Source organism: Phocoena phocoena, chromosome 2 (genome assembly GCF_963924675.1).
Source record: "Phocoena phocoena chromosome 2, mPhoPho1.1, whole genome shotgun sequence".
In the NCBI taxonomy this organism is placed as follows: Eukaryota; Metazoa; Chordata; class Mammalia; order Artiodactyla; family Phocoenidae; genus Phocoena; species Phocoena phocoena.
The window spans coordinates 24998209-25012813 of NC_089220.1; the positions used below are offsets into that span (position 1 = coordinate 24998209).

At 39.2% G+C, this 14605-nt stretch overlaps 1 protein-coding gene across 1 annotated transcript in view; it reads left to right on the forward strand.

The window, feature by feature from the left end:
• Positions 1 to 14605, forward strand: part of SPTLC2 (serine palmitoyltransferase long chain base subunit 2) — a 109521-nt gene that overhangs the window by 23987 nt on the left and 70929 nt on the right. Inside the window, exons 2-3 of the mRNA XM_065871866.1 lie at positions 2541 to 2735; positions 12793 to 12947. Coding sequence (XP_065727938.1) covers positions 2541 to 2735; positions 12793 to 12947 — 350 coding nt within the window. The remainder of the gene's footprint in view (positions 1 to 2540; positions 2736 to 12792; positions 12948 to 14605) is intronic.

Sequence of the window (14605 nt, forward strand, 5' to 3'; positions counted from 1 at the left end):
CCTTGGCAGTGAAATCTCGGAGTCTAACCACTGGACTGCCATGGAATTCCCAAAAGGAAACATTATTGAGTACTTATTATTTGTTAACACTTAATAAATACTATCCTGAGTGCTAGTTGTGCAGTGAACAAAATAAGCCTGGTGCTTTCCCTTATAGAATATTATACACGTATAAGATGGTAATACCATTATTTTTATTTGAATCATGTCAGAGATAGCATTTAGCATCTGCATTTGAAGATCAAGTAATTTTGTTTTCTCTAAGACTTTTTCACCTATCAGAAGTTTGCATGTCAGTTGGTCTGTCCATTCTGACTCTGTGAATGATGATAGTGAGCTGTGCTCTGAGGCCACATTGTAAAAGTTACTTCATAGTTGAATCTCAGTTCCTTAAAATGCATTTAATTTTATTAAGTGAGGCTATGATAGAATCACACAATATTTAAAAGCAAACTAATGATTTAACTTTCTCCTTCCTAGTCAGTCCAACCAACTGTATAAATATACTTGGTCTTGCTGGTTTGGGTGTGTCTGAAATAAAGGTGGATCTCTTTTTAAAGAGATCCACCCACAGCATTCCTGGCATATAAATCTGCCACACATTTGTTAGAGACTTAGGAGCTCTGAAAATTGTCTTACTTTTTACTAGTATATTCAGTTGAGAGAAAATAGTGTAAACAATTTCAGAGTTACAGTGAGTTGGGTACTGGTGTGTTCTTATGGCAAAGTATTTTTAGATATAGTTTTTTAAAAAGATAATCAGGGGCTTCCCTGGAGGCGCAGTGGTTAAGAATCCGCCTGCCAGTGCAGGGGACATGGGTTCAAGCCCTGGTCCGGGAAAATCCCACATGCCACAGAGCAGCTAAGCCCACGTGGCACAACTACTGAGCCTGCACTCTAGAGCCTGTGAGCCACAACTACTGAGCCTACGTGCCACAGCTACTGAAGCCCGCGTGCTTAGAGCCCGCGCTCGGCAACAAGAGAAGCCACCGCGATGAGAAGGGCGCACACCGCAGGGAAGACCCAATGCAGCCCAAAATAAATAAATTAAATAAATAAATTTATTAAAAAACAAGATAATCAGAATGTTATTTTTCTTGTGTTTTAAGTGCTCTTGATTTTGCTTTTTCCAGGTTAATTGCTTGCTTACATGTTATTACTAATTTTTAAACAATTTTCTATATTCAGATATTGGTTCATTTTTAGCTGTTCTGTTCTGAACACATTACAGCTTTGCTCCTGCATGAAAGTTTAAGCAGTAAATGTTAGCACAGAATTCCACCACTGGGGAAGATATTGATGAAGACCTAAGCCAGTTTTATGAATAGTTTTCAGAGGTTCTTTAGGCCATCAAATTGAATCATTACCAACAGATTTCGTGTATCATGCCTATCCAAATGTCTTTCCTTTGTCAAATACAGTAATTTGTTTCCAAACTCTTCTAACTTGTAGCATTCTAGTAGCGTTCCCAAATGAATATTTAGCTCTTTGATCAGGTTGCCTGAGAGGCCAAGAAAGAATCTTTTATTCCTTTGGAATTCTTCTTAACTCTAGTACAGTGCTCAGTAGAAAATATGTCCCTGGTAAATTGTGATTGACCATCCTCACAGCAATCAGTTGTTTCAGAGTTAACATTAAAGTTGACACACAAACTACTTTAGTGGAATTTTTCTTTAAACATTTCCATTAAAATTGACCAAAGAGTAAACAGCTTTCAGCTATGAGATCAAAGTACAGTACCTTGGTGTTTGTATGTTAAAATTTGGATATCTCTAAAGAGGAAACTAGGGATAATCTTATGTTGGGAAAAGGTCACTTGGGTCGAGATGAAGGAGGACAGAATGATTTCAGGGCTGTTAGTGATTGCTCCAACAGTTTTTCCCCTTGTGTTGGATTTCACTTCCTTCCTGCATTATACGGTGCTGGATCGCTTAATGTAAGCATTTTATTTTTGTGAATAATTTATTTGTGTTACCACTGACAACAAAGGCTAGTATAAACTATGTGTTCCCATAGATGCCTAGTGCTAATAATTATTTGAAATGCTGTGGCTCGGTGGCTTTAAGAATATTTAGCAGTAAAACATTTACAAATATTTTATTTTATTCTAAAACTGAATTGACTTTCGATTATTTGTAAACTAATATACTATTTTCAGGATAGGCTTTCTCTTTGTTGATTTATATTTTTTATTTTCTTCATTAGGACAAAGAAAATTATGCATTCTCTAAGCATAGCATTTTGGGATCTCTTGCAGAAAATCAAGTGATAGAAATCAGTGTTAAGCGTTGTTCTTACACAGTCCTTCTCCCCTTGCTTTTCTTTACTGTTCATCTGAAGTATGTATAACTTAAAACTTATTTCCACAGAAAAAAATTAGGCCCCGCTTAGAACTTAGCAGATGTTTGGTAGTGGTGGTGGTGGGGGTTGACAATTACTTAGAGAATTCTGAAGGTATGCAAATCTGTAAGGACTCAGATTTTAAGTAGCACTCTTTTTCTTACCATGACTGAAAGAAACATTTTTAACCTCCCTTTTAGATACATCATGTTACACAAAATGGAGACCTATATAAAAGACCGTTTAATGAAGGTTTTGAAGAGACGCCAATGCTGGTTGCTGTGCTTACTTATGTGGGGTATGGTGTCCTCACTCTCTTTGGATATCTTCGAGATTTCTTAAGGCATTGGAGAATTGAAAAGTGTCACCATGCAACAGAAAGAGAAGAACAAAAGGTAATTGTTAGTCTTTGATTCTGTAAATGGAAGCCTCTTATCTTGCGGTTTTCACTCATTTTTTTCTTTAGATATTTGGGTATACATTAAAATAAAAAATATTCTAGATGCAGTTAAATGAAAACATTCCACAAGGGAAGCTAAAAGCAAGGGTAAAGGCATGGAGAAATCAAAGCATTTAACATGTTTTAATTTAATCATCACAAGAATCTATTCTTATTTTATGGGCAAGAAAGCTAAAGTTCACAGGTTAAGTAACATTTCCCAAGATGCCTAATGTCAGAGCTGGCATGTGGACACAGTTCTCTGAAGAGCCAGAAGCCATGTCCTTTCTGTTCACAATACCATACTGTATCCCAAGTTGTGTCTACAGTCTTCTGGAAAGATTGTGTTCTTTAGAACTCATGTTGTGTTTTCACATAGGCACATTACACATACATGTCTAGTTCATAGATCGCCTCTTCTCCACAGAAAAACAAGCCCTGAAGCAGAATTTGGCTGAGCTACTCTGTTTCTGTGGAAAACGATCTTGTTTTAGTAATGGTAAACAGATGACACTGATTGTCTCTGGGGAGGAGGATGGCATTCACCTCACTTCACTTTTCTCTTCATACTCCTTTGTGCCTCTAGAGTTTTGTACAGTATACATGTATTATCTACTCTTAAAAAAAAATAGTTGTAAGTCAACTGTACTCCAATAAGATTAAAGAAAATAAAACAACCTAATTTGTCTTGGACTAAGGAACACTATCTTCTTTCCCAAACCAAAATATTTCTTTATGGGCATTTTTTTTAATGCTTTAAATTTTATTATTTAAAATGATAAAAGATTTTCTTTATCCCATAATAAAGTTTGTTTTTTTCATTAAAAAAATAAATAGAATTAGAGTGAAAAATGCCTGATTTTATGAAAAACAAACTTGTTTGTTCTTGACATGTGACGTATGGAGAGGGTACTCCTCTAGCCCAGGGAAGGCACTAGATTAGAGAAGGGGTTCAGAAGTTAGAAATTTTTTGTCTATCATACATCTCACTTTCATGGGACATTAGAGGAGAGGGGCAGATGTGGTGGCATTAAGATCAACACTGAGAGGGGAGCCAGTAAACACTGGGAATGGATGACAGAGACATGGGAAGGGGGAGAAAGCACCAAGAAACATGGGAAAGGGAAGGACCTCATCAGCTACTAGGAAGCCAAAACCAATCAGCATAGGGATTGAGGATCCTGAAACTGGGAGAACTGAGGACCCGGGCGTTCTTCTGTCATCTCAACCATTCTGCACCCTTCGAAGCCCTGGTGCCACAAGTTGGCCCTCTTTCTCATTGCCCTGAAATGCCTACAAGTTCATTTCATTAAGAAGGTATTTTTTGGATAACTAATAAGAACCTGCTGTATATATATAAAAACAAAGGTATATTTTTTTGCTAAAAAAAGCAAAGCCCTGCATTCAGAACTCAATCCAGTAGGCGAAACTAATTTTCATCATTGAAAAAAAATTAAATTTCTTTGATTCACTTTTTTCTACCCCTCTATACATCCCAAATAGATTTTCTGGTAGGGTGCATCCACAATATGTTGATTTTTTTACATCCCTTAGGTATGGCCTACTTACTGTAGGTTATTAGCTTACCATGTACTTACTGTGTTGTACAGTATTACAATGACCTGTGTACAAACCATTATCTTCCTGCTAGACTGAGGTGATGGTGGTTGTGACTGATAAAGTTTTATTCACATATTCAAACTAGAAGGTCTTTATATACAGGCACCTCTCATAGTGTCTAAACACTATAGAGACCTAATAATTGACATGTAGAGATGGGGGTTGGGGGGAGTGCTGACTGTGGTGTAGACAGCATTCCTGCTGAGGGGATAGAAGTGTACGCAAAGGCATGAGGAATGTTTGGGAGAACCTGGAAAGTGAATGTATGAGAAATTGTGTTTTGAATGTTTGGTAGCAATGAGGAGTCATGGGCATTTTTGAGCAGGGTTAGTGACTGGAGAGTTTGCACAGCTGGTGCTGTCTCACAGTGTGATGAACGAATGAGTGAACCGATGGGGTTGCATCTGAATTATTTTGTGAATGAGGACATTATCTTTGGAACTTTTTCATGTCTCCAGAGGGTAAATTGACTGTTTAAGTATTGGGGCTGCCTATGTGTACTTAACTTTGTGTGAAAGAATTGGAGGGGTCTTCCCTGGTGGCACAGTGGTTAAGAATCTGCCCGCCAGATGAATGGGTAAAGAAGATGTGGCATATATATACAATGGAATATTACTCAACCATAAAAAGAAACGAAATTGAGTTATTTGTAGTGAAGTGGATAGACCAAGAGTCTGTCATACAGAGTGAAGTAAGTCAGAAAGAGAAAAACAAATACCGTATGCTAACACATACATATGGAATATATATTTTTAAAATGTACTGATGAACCTAGTTGCAGGGCAGGAATAAAGACGTAGACATAGAAAATGGACTTAAGGGCATGGGGTGGGAGGATGAAGCTGGGGCAAAGTGAGAGTAGCATCCACATATATACACTACCGAATGTAAAATAGTTGGCTGGTGGGAAGCAGCAGCATAGCACAAGGAGATCAGCACGGTGCTTTGAGCTGACCTAGAGGGGTGGGATAGGGAGGGTGGGAGGGAGGCTCAGGAGGGAGGGGATGTGGGAACGTGTGTATGCACGTGGCCGACTCGCTTTGTTGTGCAACAGAGGCTAGCACAGTATTGTGAAACAATTATACTCCAATAAAGATCTATTTTAAAGAAAAAAAAAAGAAGAAGAATCATCCGCCTGCCAATGCAGGGAACACGGGTTTGATCCCTGGTCCGGGAAGATCCCACATGCTGTGGAGCAACTAAGCCTGTGCGCCACAACTACTGAGCCTGCGCTCTAGAGCCTGTGGGCCACAACTACTGAAGCCCATGCGCCTAGAGCCCATGCTCTGCTACGTGCCTAGAGCCCATGCTCTGCCACGAAGAGTAGCCCCGCTCGCCGCTACTAGAGAAAAGACAGCATGCAGTAACGAAGACCCAACACAGCCAAAAATAAATTACTTAAATAAAGTAAATTAAAAAAAAAAAAAGAATTGGAACACGTGGATTTTCTTCTTAAGTAGTTTCTAATTTTGTTGAGGGAACATAAACACTTAAAAATTATGGGCCTTTGCAAAGCACTATGCAGGTAAATAGTACTTGAATTGTATGCAGATGTAGAACAAAAAAGTAAACTGAGTAGCATAGAGTTAATTCTTTTTTTAAACAATTAATTAATTTTAATTTTTGGCTGTGTTGGGTCTTTGTTGCTGCATGCGAGCTTTCTCTAGTTGCGGCGAGTGGGAGCTACTCTTTGTTGTGGTGCGCGGGCTTCTCATTGCAGTGGTTTCTCTTGTTGTGGAGCACGGGCTCCAGGTTTACGGGCTTCAGTAGTCGTGACACACGGGCTCAGTAGTTGTGGCTCTTGGGCTCTAGAGGACAGGCTCAGTAGTTGTGGCGCATGGGCTTAGTTGCTCCACAGCATGTGGGATCTTCCCGGACTAGGGCTCAAACTTGTATCCCCTGCACTGGCAGGTGGATTCTTAACCACTGTGCCACCAGGGAAGTCCCCAGGAAATAATTCTTGAAAGAAGTAATAGGAGGAAATATGTAGGATGGAGGGGGACATTTGCCTGTAGAGTTTGTTTAGGGGAGCACTGTACTAGTTTATTCAAATTCATTTTAGTAGGATTTTCACAGAAGATAATATTAGCAGTTAAAACAGCTGAATTCTGCCATTTTCTTATAAAAATTCAGCTATTAGAAGGGAAGGAAGGCTCATTTAGCGTTATGGCAGATCGTGTTTGTTTTCTGATGCTGGTTTGGACGTAGTGAGAGGGATAGGCCAGTTTTTAAGTGTTACACTGGGAAGAGGTGAGGGAAAGTGTTTGCTTAGGATCATAAAATGCAAATATAATGTTGCTACTTTCTCATTTCTCTGAGTGAGTAGTGTTCATAGCCACATCCTTATTTTCTCCCTCATTCCATTACAAAAGAGAGCCTGTTTAAACTATTTATACAAGTGCTTCATATGTTGCTTTGGGTAGAAATGAACCACATGGTCATGCTAATAAAGATGAGTTAGCATAAATGTGTTCTATTTTATATAAATTGCTAAAATTATTGGAATTCTTTACTGCTTGATCTTCTGTTATTGGTGGTGTTTTGGATAAAAATGTTTTCTCTCAGTCTGGTTTCTTTTTTGTGTGAGGTGAGGCTGGTAGTTCAGAAACACGTATGTGATAGGTATAGTAAAAGCTTGAATTAATAAAAATGTTCTAGTATCTAGATAGGAAATACCTAGAAATCTAAGGAGTGAATTGTGGTAGATAGTTACCACACACTTATTAACTTTAACATTTGCCTCTACAGTTCATGATCATATATTCAGAAATGGGAGGGATAGGATACTGGGAAGGGACATTATATGTCTATATCTTGATATATTTTAATTTTCAAGATACAAAAGAATTAAAATACATTAATTCAAATTCCTGGAAGGATTTATTCTTGACCTCCTTCAAAAAGTAGCTTACTAAGAATATTCTGATAATTGTCACTTTAGCAGTATCTTTGGAAACAATGAGTATAGTTGCTTGATATGTTAAGCTGGGGGATTATCAATTGGTTTGTCTTTTTTAGTTCTGTGGGTTTAAAAAGAGCTCCACTTTCCATAGTTTTGTGGTAAGTGTGGAGCCCAGGACAGCAGTCAAGCAGTCACCGTTTTTTGGGGCCGCACTGTGCCACTTGCAGGATCTTAGTTCCTCGACCAGGGGTCTAATCCATGCCCCCTGCAGTGGAAGCACAGAGTCCTAACCCCCGGACTGCCAGGGAATTCCCTACTTAATTTTTTTTTTAAATAGCTTTATTGAAATATAATTTATGTACCATAAAGTTCACCTGTTTAAAATGTACAGTTGAATGATTTTTATTACTATTTACAGAAAGCGTACGGCCAAAACCATAAGCTAATTTTATAACGTTTTCATGATCTGAAGAAGAAACCCCATACCCATTAACAATCACCCCTTCCTCCTGCACCTCATGCTAGGCAACCACTAATCTACTTTCTGTCTCTAGACATTTCATATAAATGGGATCATACAATGTGTGATCTTTTGTGTCTGGCTTCTATCGCTTGGAATGTTTTTGAGCTTCATCCATGTTGTGGTATATTTTGGTAATTCATTTTTTTATTGCTGAATCATATTGCATTGTATAGAGCAGTCGTCTGTTTCCTCTTGGGATTTCTCACTGAAAAGCTATATCCAAAATAAACCTTTTTAAAGAGTTTTATTGTACACTATTACTGTGTGTGTGAATGTGTGCTTCTTTGTGTGCTTGCACATACACACATGCTGGCTGTAGGCCGACCATAGGAAAGGGGTGGGAGGGCCAATAGTCCAGTGGTCTTAACGTGCTTTCAATGCCGTAGAAAGTTATTTCACATTGACTTAGTAGCAGCACAGAATGGGAGGCATTGTGGCTAGGGTTAGGAGCATAGACTCTGGAATTAAAAGACCTGGATCAGCTCCTGGCTCTGCTTCTGGCCAGGTCTCTAGGTGGGAAAGCCATTTTGCCTTTCTGAAAATGGGAGTAATAGCTTCTGTAAGAGAGTTCAGGGATACTTAAGAGAAAAAATATGTGAAGCCCTTGGCAACACATATCATAAGTACTCAGTAATTGGGAACTCCTGTTTCTATTGATGTGATTATTCATCATCTTTATCCTCATCATATAAAAGTATCTGGGCATGCATCTATGTTGGCCTGAATTGTCTTAACGAACATGGCCAATTTTTATAAAGTCAACTTCTGAAAGTGGTAGCACCCAACCTTTTTCCCCTGTGATTTTTTTTTTGAAATTAGCTTTCAGAACTCATTTATGTGCAGAGGTTAATATGGTGCCTAAATATGTAAATACCAGAATAATACTTGTGTTACTGAACCAGGTCTGTTTGCCCAAGATGCCACAAGCCAAACACTGAGACTCGGGTTGGTTTACAGCCAAGAGTTTATTCATAAGGCAGCCAAGCGAGGAGATGGAAGAACAGGTCTCAGGTCCACCTCCCTGAAGGCAAGGAGGTTGGGGTATTTATGGGATAAGCAAGAGTGGTCTTAGGCATAGAGAAAGGTGATTAAAGGCAGAGAAAAGGTGAGGTAATCCTTGTTCTGCATAGGCACATTTGGGTTACATGCTTCTTCATATTCAAACTAGAGTCGCTTTGCTTGGTCTGAGGGTAGAGTTTTCTGGCCCTCTGATGTTAAAAGGCCATTTACTGAACATCTGTGCAGCCCCAGTTTTAGGGTCAGTGGTCCCATGCAGCCCCCAGCCAGCTTACACTGGGCGGGAGCAGACTCCAAGTTCCTTTAAAACAACTGGGGCTGTGTGAAAGCTGGGAAGGCCTGCAGTTATAGAAGAGGCAAAAAGAGAGAAAGAAAAAAACTAAGGCGAACTTAATCAATGAAAGCAGTTTACGAGCAAAGGGTTTTTAACAAGCTGTTCCCTTATCTGTTGTTCTGTAAGACAAGTTCAAGACTTTCTCTTAGTTATCAACTTCTGTTAACTCTTTGGGGCACAATTTCACTTGTCAGGATCATCCTATACTTTTCCAGAAGGTTCACAGTCCCATATCTACAATCAAAACTCTAAAATATCTGAAAACCAAAAGTTTTTTTTTTAACACATTTGGTGGTAAAACCTGACCTGAACAGATGTGTTGCTCTTTACAGCTCTTTTTTATCCCACTTGGTATGAACAGTCACAGCTTTCCTGCAGATATATTAAAGTGTTGGGTTTTGGGGTGCTGCAGATCCCGCTGGTTATATATTAATAGATTACCCTGTGATCTTAAGGCCTGTATAGACAGTAGAATAGGTGCCTATTTATTTTAAACAATATATAGGATGTTTTCTACAAGACTTACCTCAAATAGGCTTAAATAATAAAGGATATTTATTGGGTAATTAAGATGACCCCAGACTACTTTGGGTAAGGTCTTTACTGATCCCTAATTAACAAATCCATGAATTTCAATTTTACCTTTCAGGCCAGTAGTAGAAGTCACTTAACTTGTGAGTACCTCAAGCCCAACAATCCAAGGTGGTCTCAGCTAGGTTTTATTTCTGCTTATCATGGATATGTGCTGGTGTATGGGGTTTGTAAAGATCTTCAGAGGTGTCCATGAGGAGGGTATCCGTAAGGCTGTTTGAACTTGACTCTATCATTGCCACTCACCTACCAGTTAGGCTGTCTCTGGGCAAGCCTCCCTCTACAGTACTTGTTATATTGTGTTGTAACTTTATCTGTGTGCCTCTCCACTACATTAAGAGATCCTTCAGTGTGTAGAGGTTGTGTCTTACTCATTTTTATCCCCAGTGCCTTGCTTAGTGCCTGGAAAGTACTGCTCAGTAAATGTTGGTTCAGTGCCTGAACAAATGCGTATTAGGTTGGCCCTGACTAAAGTCGTTTCACAGTGACTAAACTGAGGAGGAAGAAGAGGGGGAGGGGGATGTGGAGCAGGCTGGGGTGTGGGGTGTCATTGTTTGCAGAGAGAACTCTCCTGTCCTTAATGTATCCCAAGTCTAGCAATGAATCAAACATATATTGAGTGTCCAATAAAAGATTTGAAAGAATGAATGAAAAGTCCTCTAGTTTACCCCTAGTCCTAAAATATTTCAAGTGTAAAGTGTATATGTTTTTAGAAACAGACGTTCTTATTGCCTAGAACTAGAACCTCAAATCGTGGTCCCCTTCCATCCCCTTTCTTACTTCATCGCAAGGCTGCGGCGAGTTTGGTTAGCATCCCTTCAGATCTCTACTGAACCTTCTAACTGCAGTCAAAGCTGCTACCCAGGCCACAAGTCCCTGTCTTCTACCATCTGTCTCACCTGCTTTGGGTCTTAAACATAACATCCCTCACTGTGACAACTTCCTCACTGTGCAAGCCTGTTCCCTTCTCAGGGACTTAGTCGTTCTCTCCTTGTAAGGAGAGGCAGAGCTCCCTGATCTTGGCGGTCTCTCTGTTCAGATCAGAGCCCATCCCTGCCCTCCTAACCTCAGACAGCTCTGTCACAGGTTACCCAAAGCTCACCTCATTCTGGTCTGCAGCCCTTTTCTCTTTGGGGTTTAGTAACCCTTCTGGTAGATAGGACTGGACTCTAAGTTTTTTCTGATATTTATATACTAAAAGCAAAAAATACTGCGTTTTGTCGCTAATAAAAACTTGTCCATGATGGAGTATTTCTCTCAAGTATTTGAGTTAATACCTTTAACATTGATGTGCAGTTTTAGGAAGTTGTAAAGAAATGAGATCAAGAAGAGTTAGTACTGTTTACCCATTGAGAAGGACTGGAGACTGTTTTTTTGTTTTTTCCTTTGTGAAATAAATGCATGGTGAATAGTAGTTAAAGGAAAGCCCTTAATTAGAATTTGGGTGTCTCTGTTCCAGTTTTAATTGATCCAGTATGTTGAAAGAAAAGACTATCAAACGGGACATAGTATTTAAGTAATAAATTTCCAATTGTGAGAGACACATTATTTATGGATATTTTCTCGTTAGGAAATGTAAATGTTAGAACCAATTGCAGGAGAGATGGTATCAGCTACCGCAAATTCCTGAGTTCTTTGTGACTCTGCTTAGCTTTATTTAAGGAGATTTTTATCTACTGTGAGGCTTATTTAGTAGGCACTTTTAGAGTCCAATGTCATAGAAGGTTAATTTTAAACTTTTATGTAGAGCCTTCTTTAGCAATGAAAATCTTTTACAGAATAAGGCTTAAACTTTTAATGTTTTTGACTAGCTTATTTAAAAGATGAATTTAGATTGGCACCAAGCCAGATCTGAGGGCTAGAAGCTCCGTGATTTGCCGGCTATCATAAAGCTGTAGTACAGTTTTCTTTTTGTTTGGTTTACTCTTTACCTTCAAGTAGACCTCACGTGGTCTGGTCACTGCGTTCTGAGCAGAACTTTATGCATTAATTAAAGCTCCACTGTGACTTAATTTTTACAGACTTAAATTTTAGCATCACTTATTTTCAGGGAGGAAGGGAGAGCTTTAAATCCCTGATCGTGAAAATTCATTTTGAGATTTTTTTTTTTTTAATTATTTTTTGGCTGCACTGGGTCTTCATTGCTGCGTGCGGTCTTTTTCTAGTTGAGGCAAGTGGGGGCTACTCTTCCTTGTGGCGCATGGGCTTCTCATTGTGGTGGCTTCTCTTGTTGCGGAGCACGGGCTCTAGGTGTGTGGGCTTCAGTAGTTGTGGTTCATGGGCTCTAGAGCGCAGGCTCAGTAGTTGTGGCTCACGGGCTTAGTTGCTCCGCAGTATGTGGGATCTTCCCGGACCAGGGATTGAACCCGTGTCCCCTGCATTGGCAGGCGGATTCTTAACCACTGCGCCACCAGGGAAGTCTCATTTTGAGATTTTTTTAAAAATGCCCATCCAAGGAAAGAAACCTCAAGTAGGTGTCTTTCTATAACTACCTTTTAGTGTTTCTTGTTTATAATTTTTCTTTGGATTTGTTTCATTTTGATCCTTGAAAATATGCAGAGGATGAAATCTTAATTTTGGAATTATTTTTCTTGGTTGAAACTGGAATTATAGGGGTTTTTATGGCATTTCCCCTAATATATTACTGGTGGGGGTGGGGCAGAAGAGCCATGTTTTTAAGGTTTTTAGGAAGGAAAACCATTTAATGACAGAATTGTACAAACCAGGTTTATTTTTATGAGGTCTGCTTTACTAAGTTAAATTCTTTGGCTCTACTTTTGAGCTGTCAGTTAGTTACTTGCAACCATTTCTTATAGCCCAATGGTCAAAGCTAAGTGAATCTTACCTGATTGAGTTGTTTAAAAATAACATAAGGAATTGATGCCTTTCCAGTGTTTTCCATATCAGTTAATTCTGTATAATTGACGTCTTAGTCTAAAGTGCTCTTGCATTACGAAAAGGGAAGTTGTAAAACTTTTCAAAGGAACTCAGTTTAATTTATAGTATTTTCACCATTTTTTTGGCAGGACTTTGTGTCATTGTATCAGGATTTCGAAAACTTCTATACAAGGAACCTCTACATGAGGATTAGAGACAACTGGAATCGGCCCATCTGCAGTGTGCCTGGGGCCAGGGTGGACATCATGGAGAGACAGTCTCATGATTACAACTGGTCGTTCAAGTGAGTCTCGGTTGGGAAATTGTTTCTTGACAACAAAAAAAGAATTTCTTCACTTCAGAAGATGTTGTATTGCAATTTGAATATTCTGTCAAAATAGGAGTGGAAGCTGAGAGTACAATACAGCATGATTAGTTTCCTTTCATATTGTTCATTGTTACTGAGATTTTTTTAAAAAAATAAATTTATGTATTTATTTAATTTTGGCTGCGTGGGGTCTTCGTTGTTGCACGCGGGCATTCTCTGGTTGCGGTGAGCGGTGGCTACTCTTTGTTGCAGTGCGCAGGCTTCTCACTGTGGTGGCTTCTCTTGTTGCGGAGCATGGGCTCTAGGTGGCTTCAGTAGTTGTGGCGCAAGGGCTCAGTAGTTGTGGCTCACGGGCTCTAGAGTGCAGGCTCAGTAGTTGTGGTGCACGGGCTTAGTTGCTCTGCGTCATGTGGAATCTTCCCGGACCAGGGCTTGAACCCGTGTCCCCTGCATTGGCAGGCGGATTCTTAACCACTGTGCCACCAGGGAAGTCCTGAGATTTTTAAAATGCATTTTGCTACTACATTTGTCACTGTGTTGGATTATAGTTGAAAGCAAAATTTGACTTATTAAAAATACTCACACAAAGAAAAAACATCCTTTCTGTTATACCATTTACCAGAATCAGTTATCTGAATTTATTTATGGATATTTTGATTTCTCAAATGATTCAAGGAGTATTTTTACTTAAATGGATTGAATTGTTTAGAAAACTTCTTATATTCGTAAGATTTTGTTTTGTTTATATTGTACAGGCATTACGTGGTTATATGGTCATTATTTTTTAAAAAAGACAAGTAATACAAATAAACTGAAGGTTCCCTATGACAGCTAACCACTATGCTTTTGCAAATCCACTTCGCCACAAATCCTCACTCCCCAGAGGTGACCATTGTTATCAGTTTATTGTATATTATTCCTCCATATGTTTTCTGTGGCGTGTATATATATATATTGTACTACTGGGGTTGCACACAGGTAGTTTTGATTTACAAAAATGGGATCATACTATGGAAATTATTTTATATCTCGCTTTTTTTACTTGCTAACATACCGGTAACAGCATCCTTCGTGTGTACGTTCACAGCAGGCTCACTATTTGTAGTGGCTGCTTAGTGTTCTACAGTATAGATACATATAATGTAGAGTAGATTGGGCTACGTCATCCTGTGTTAAAAACCCCCAAAACCTCAGCGTTGAGACAGAAGCAGTTTATTTCTTGTCCCTACTTCATGTCCATCTTAGATCGGTGGAGCCTCTGAACCATGTTGTCCTCACTCGGGGTCCCAGGCTGACTGAGCTTCCACCATGTGGAAAGTCACTGGTCTGTGTGCCTGGGAAAGGGACACAGTAGACAAATTGTGTAGTGACCCTTAAAGGATCCTTAAGCGTATATCCTTTTATTTGTGTGTAGGAATTGCTGAGTCAAAGATATGTATATCTTTTAATAGAGAAGTACTGTCAAACTGCCCTCCAAAGAAAGATACTGACTGATATTCTTATCTACAGCGTATGAGAGTGTCGTGGCCAACACTGGATGTAGTCAGTTTTTATTTTTATTTATTTATTTTAAAAAATTTTTAAAAATGTTTTTTGGCTTTGCCTCATGGCTTGCAGGATCTTAGTTCCCTGAC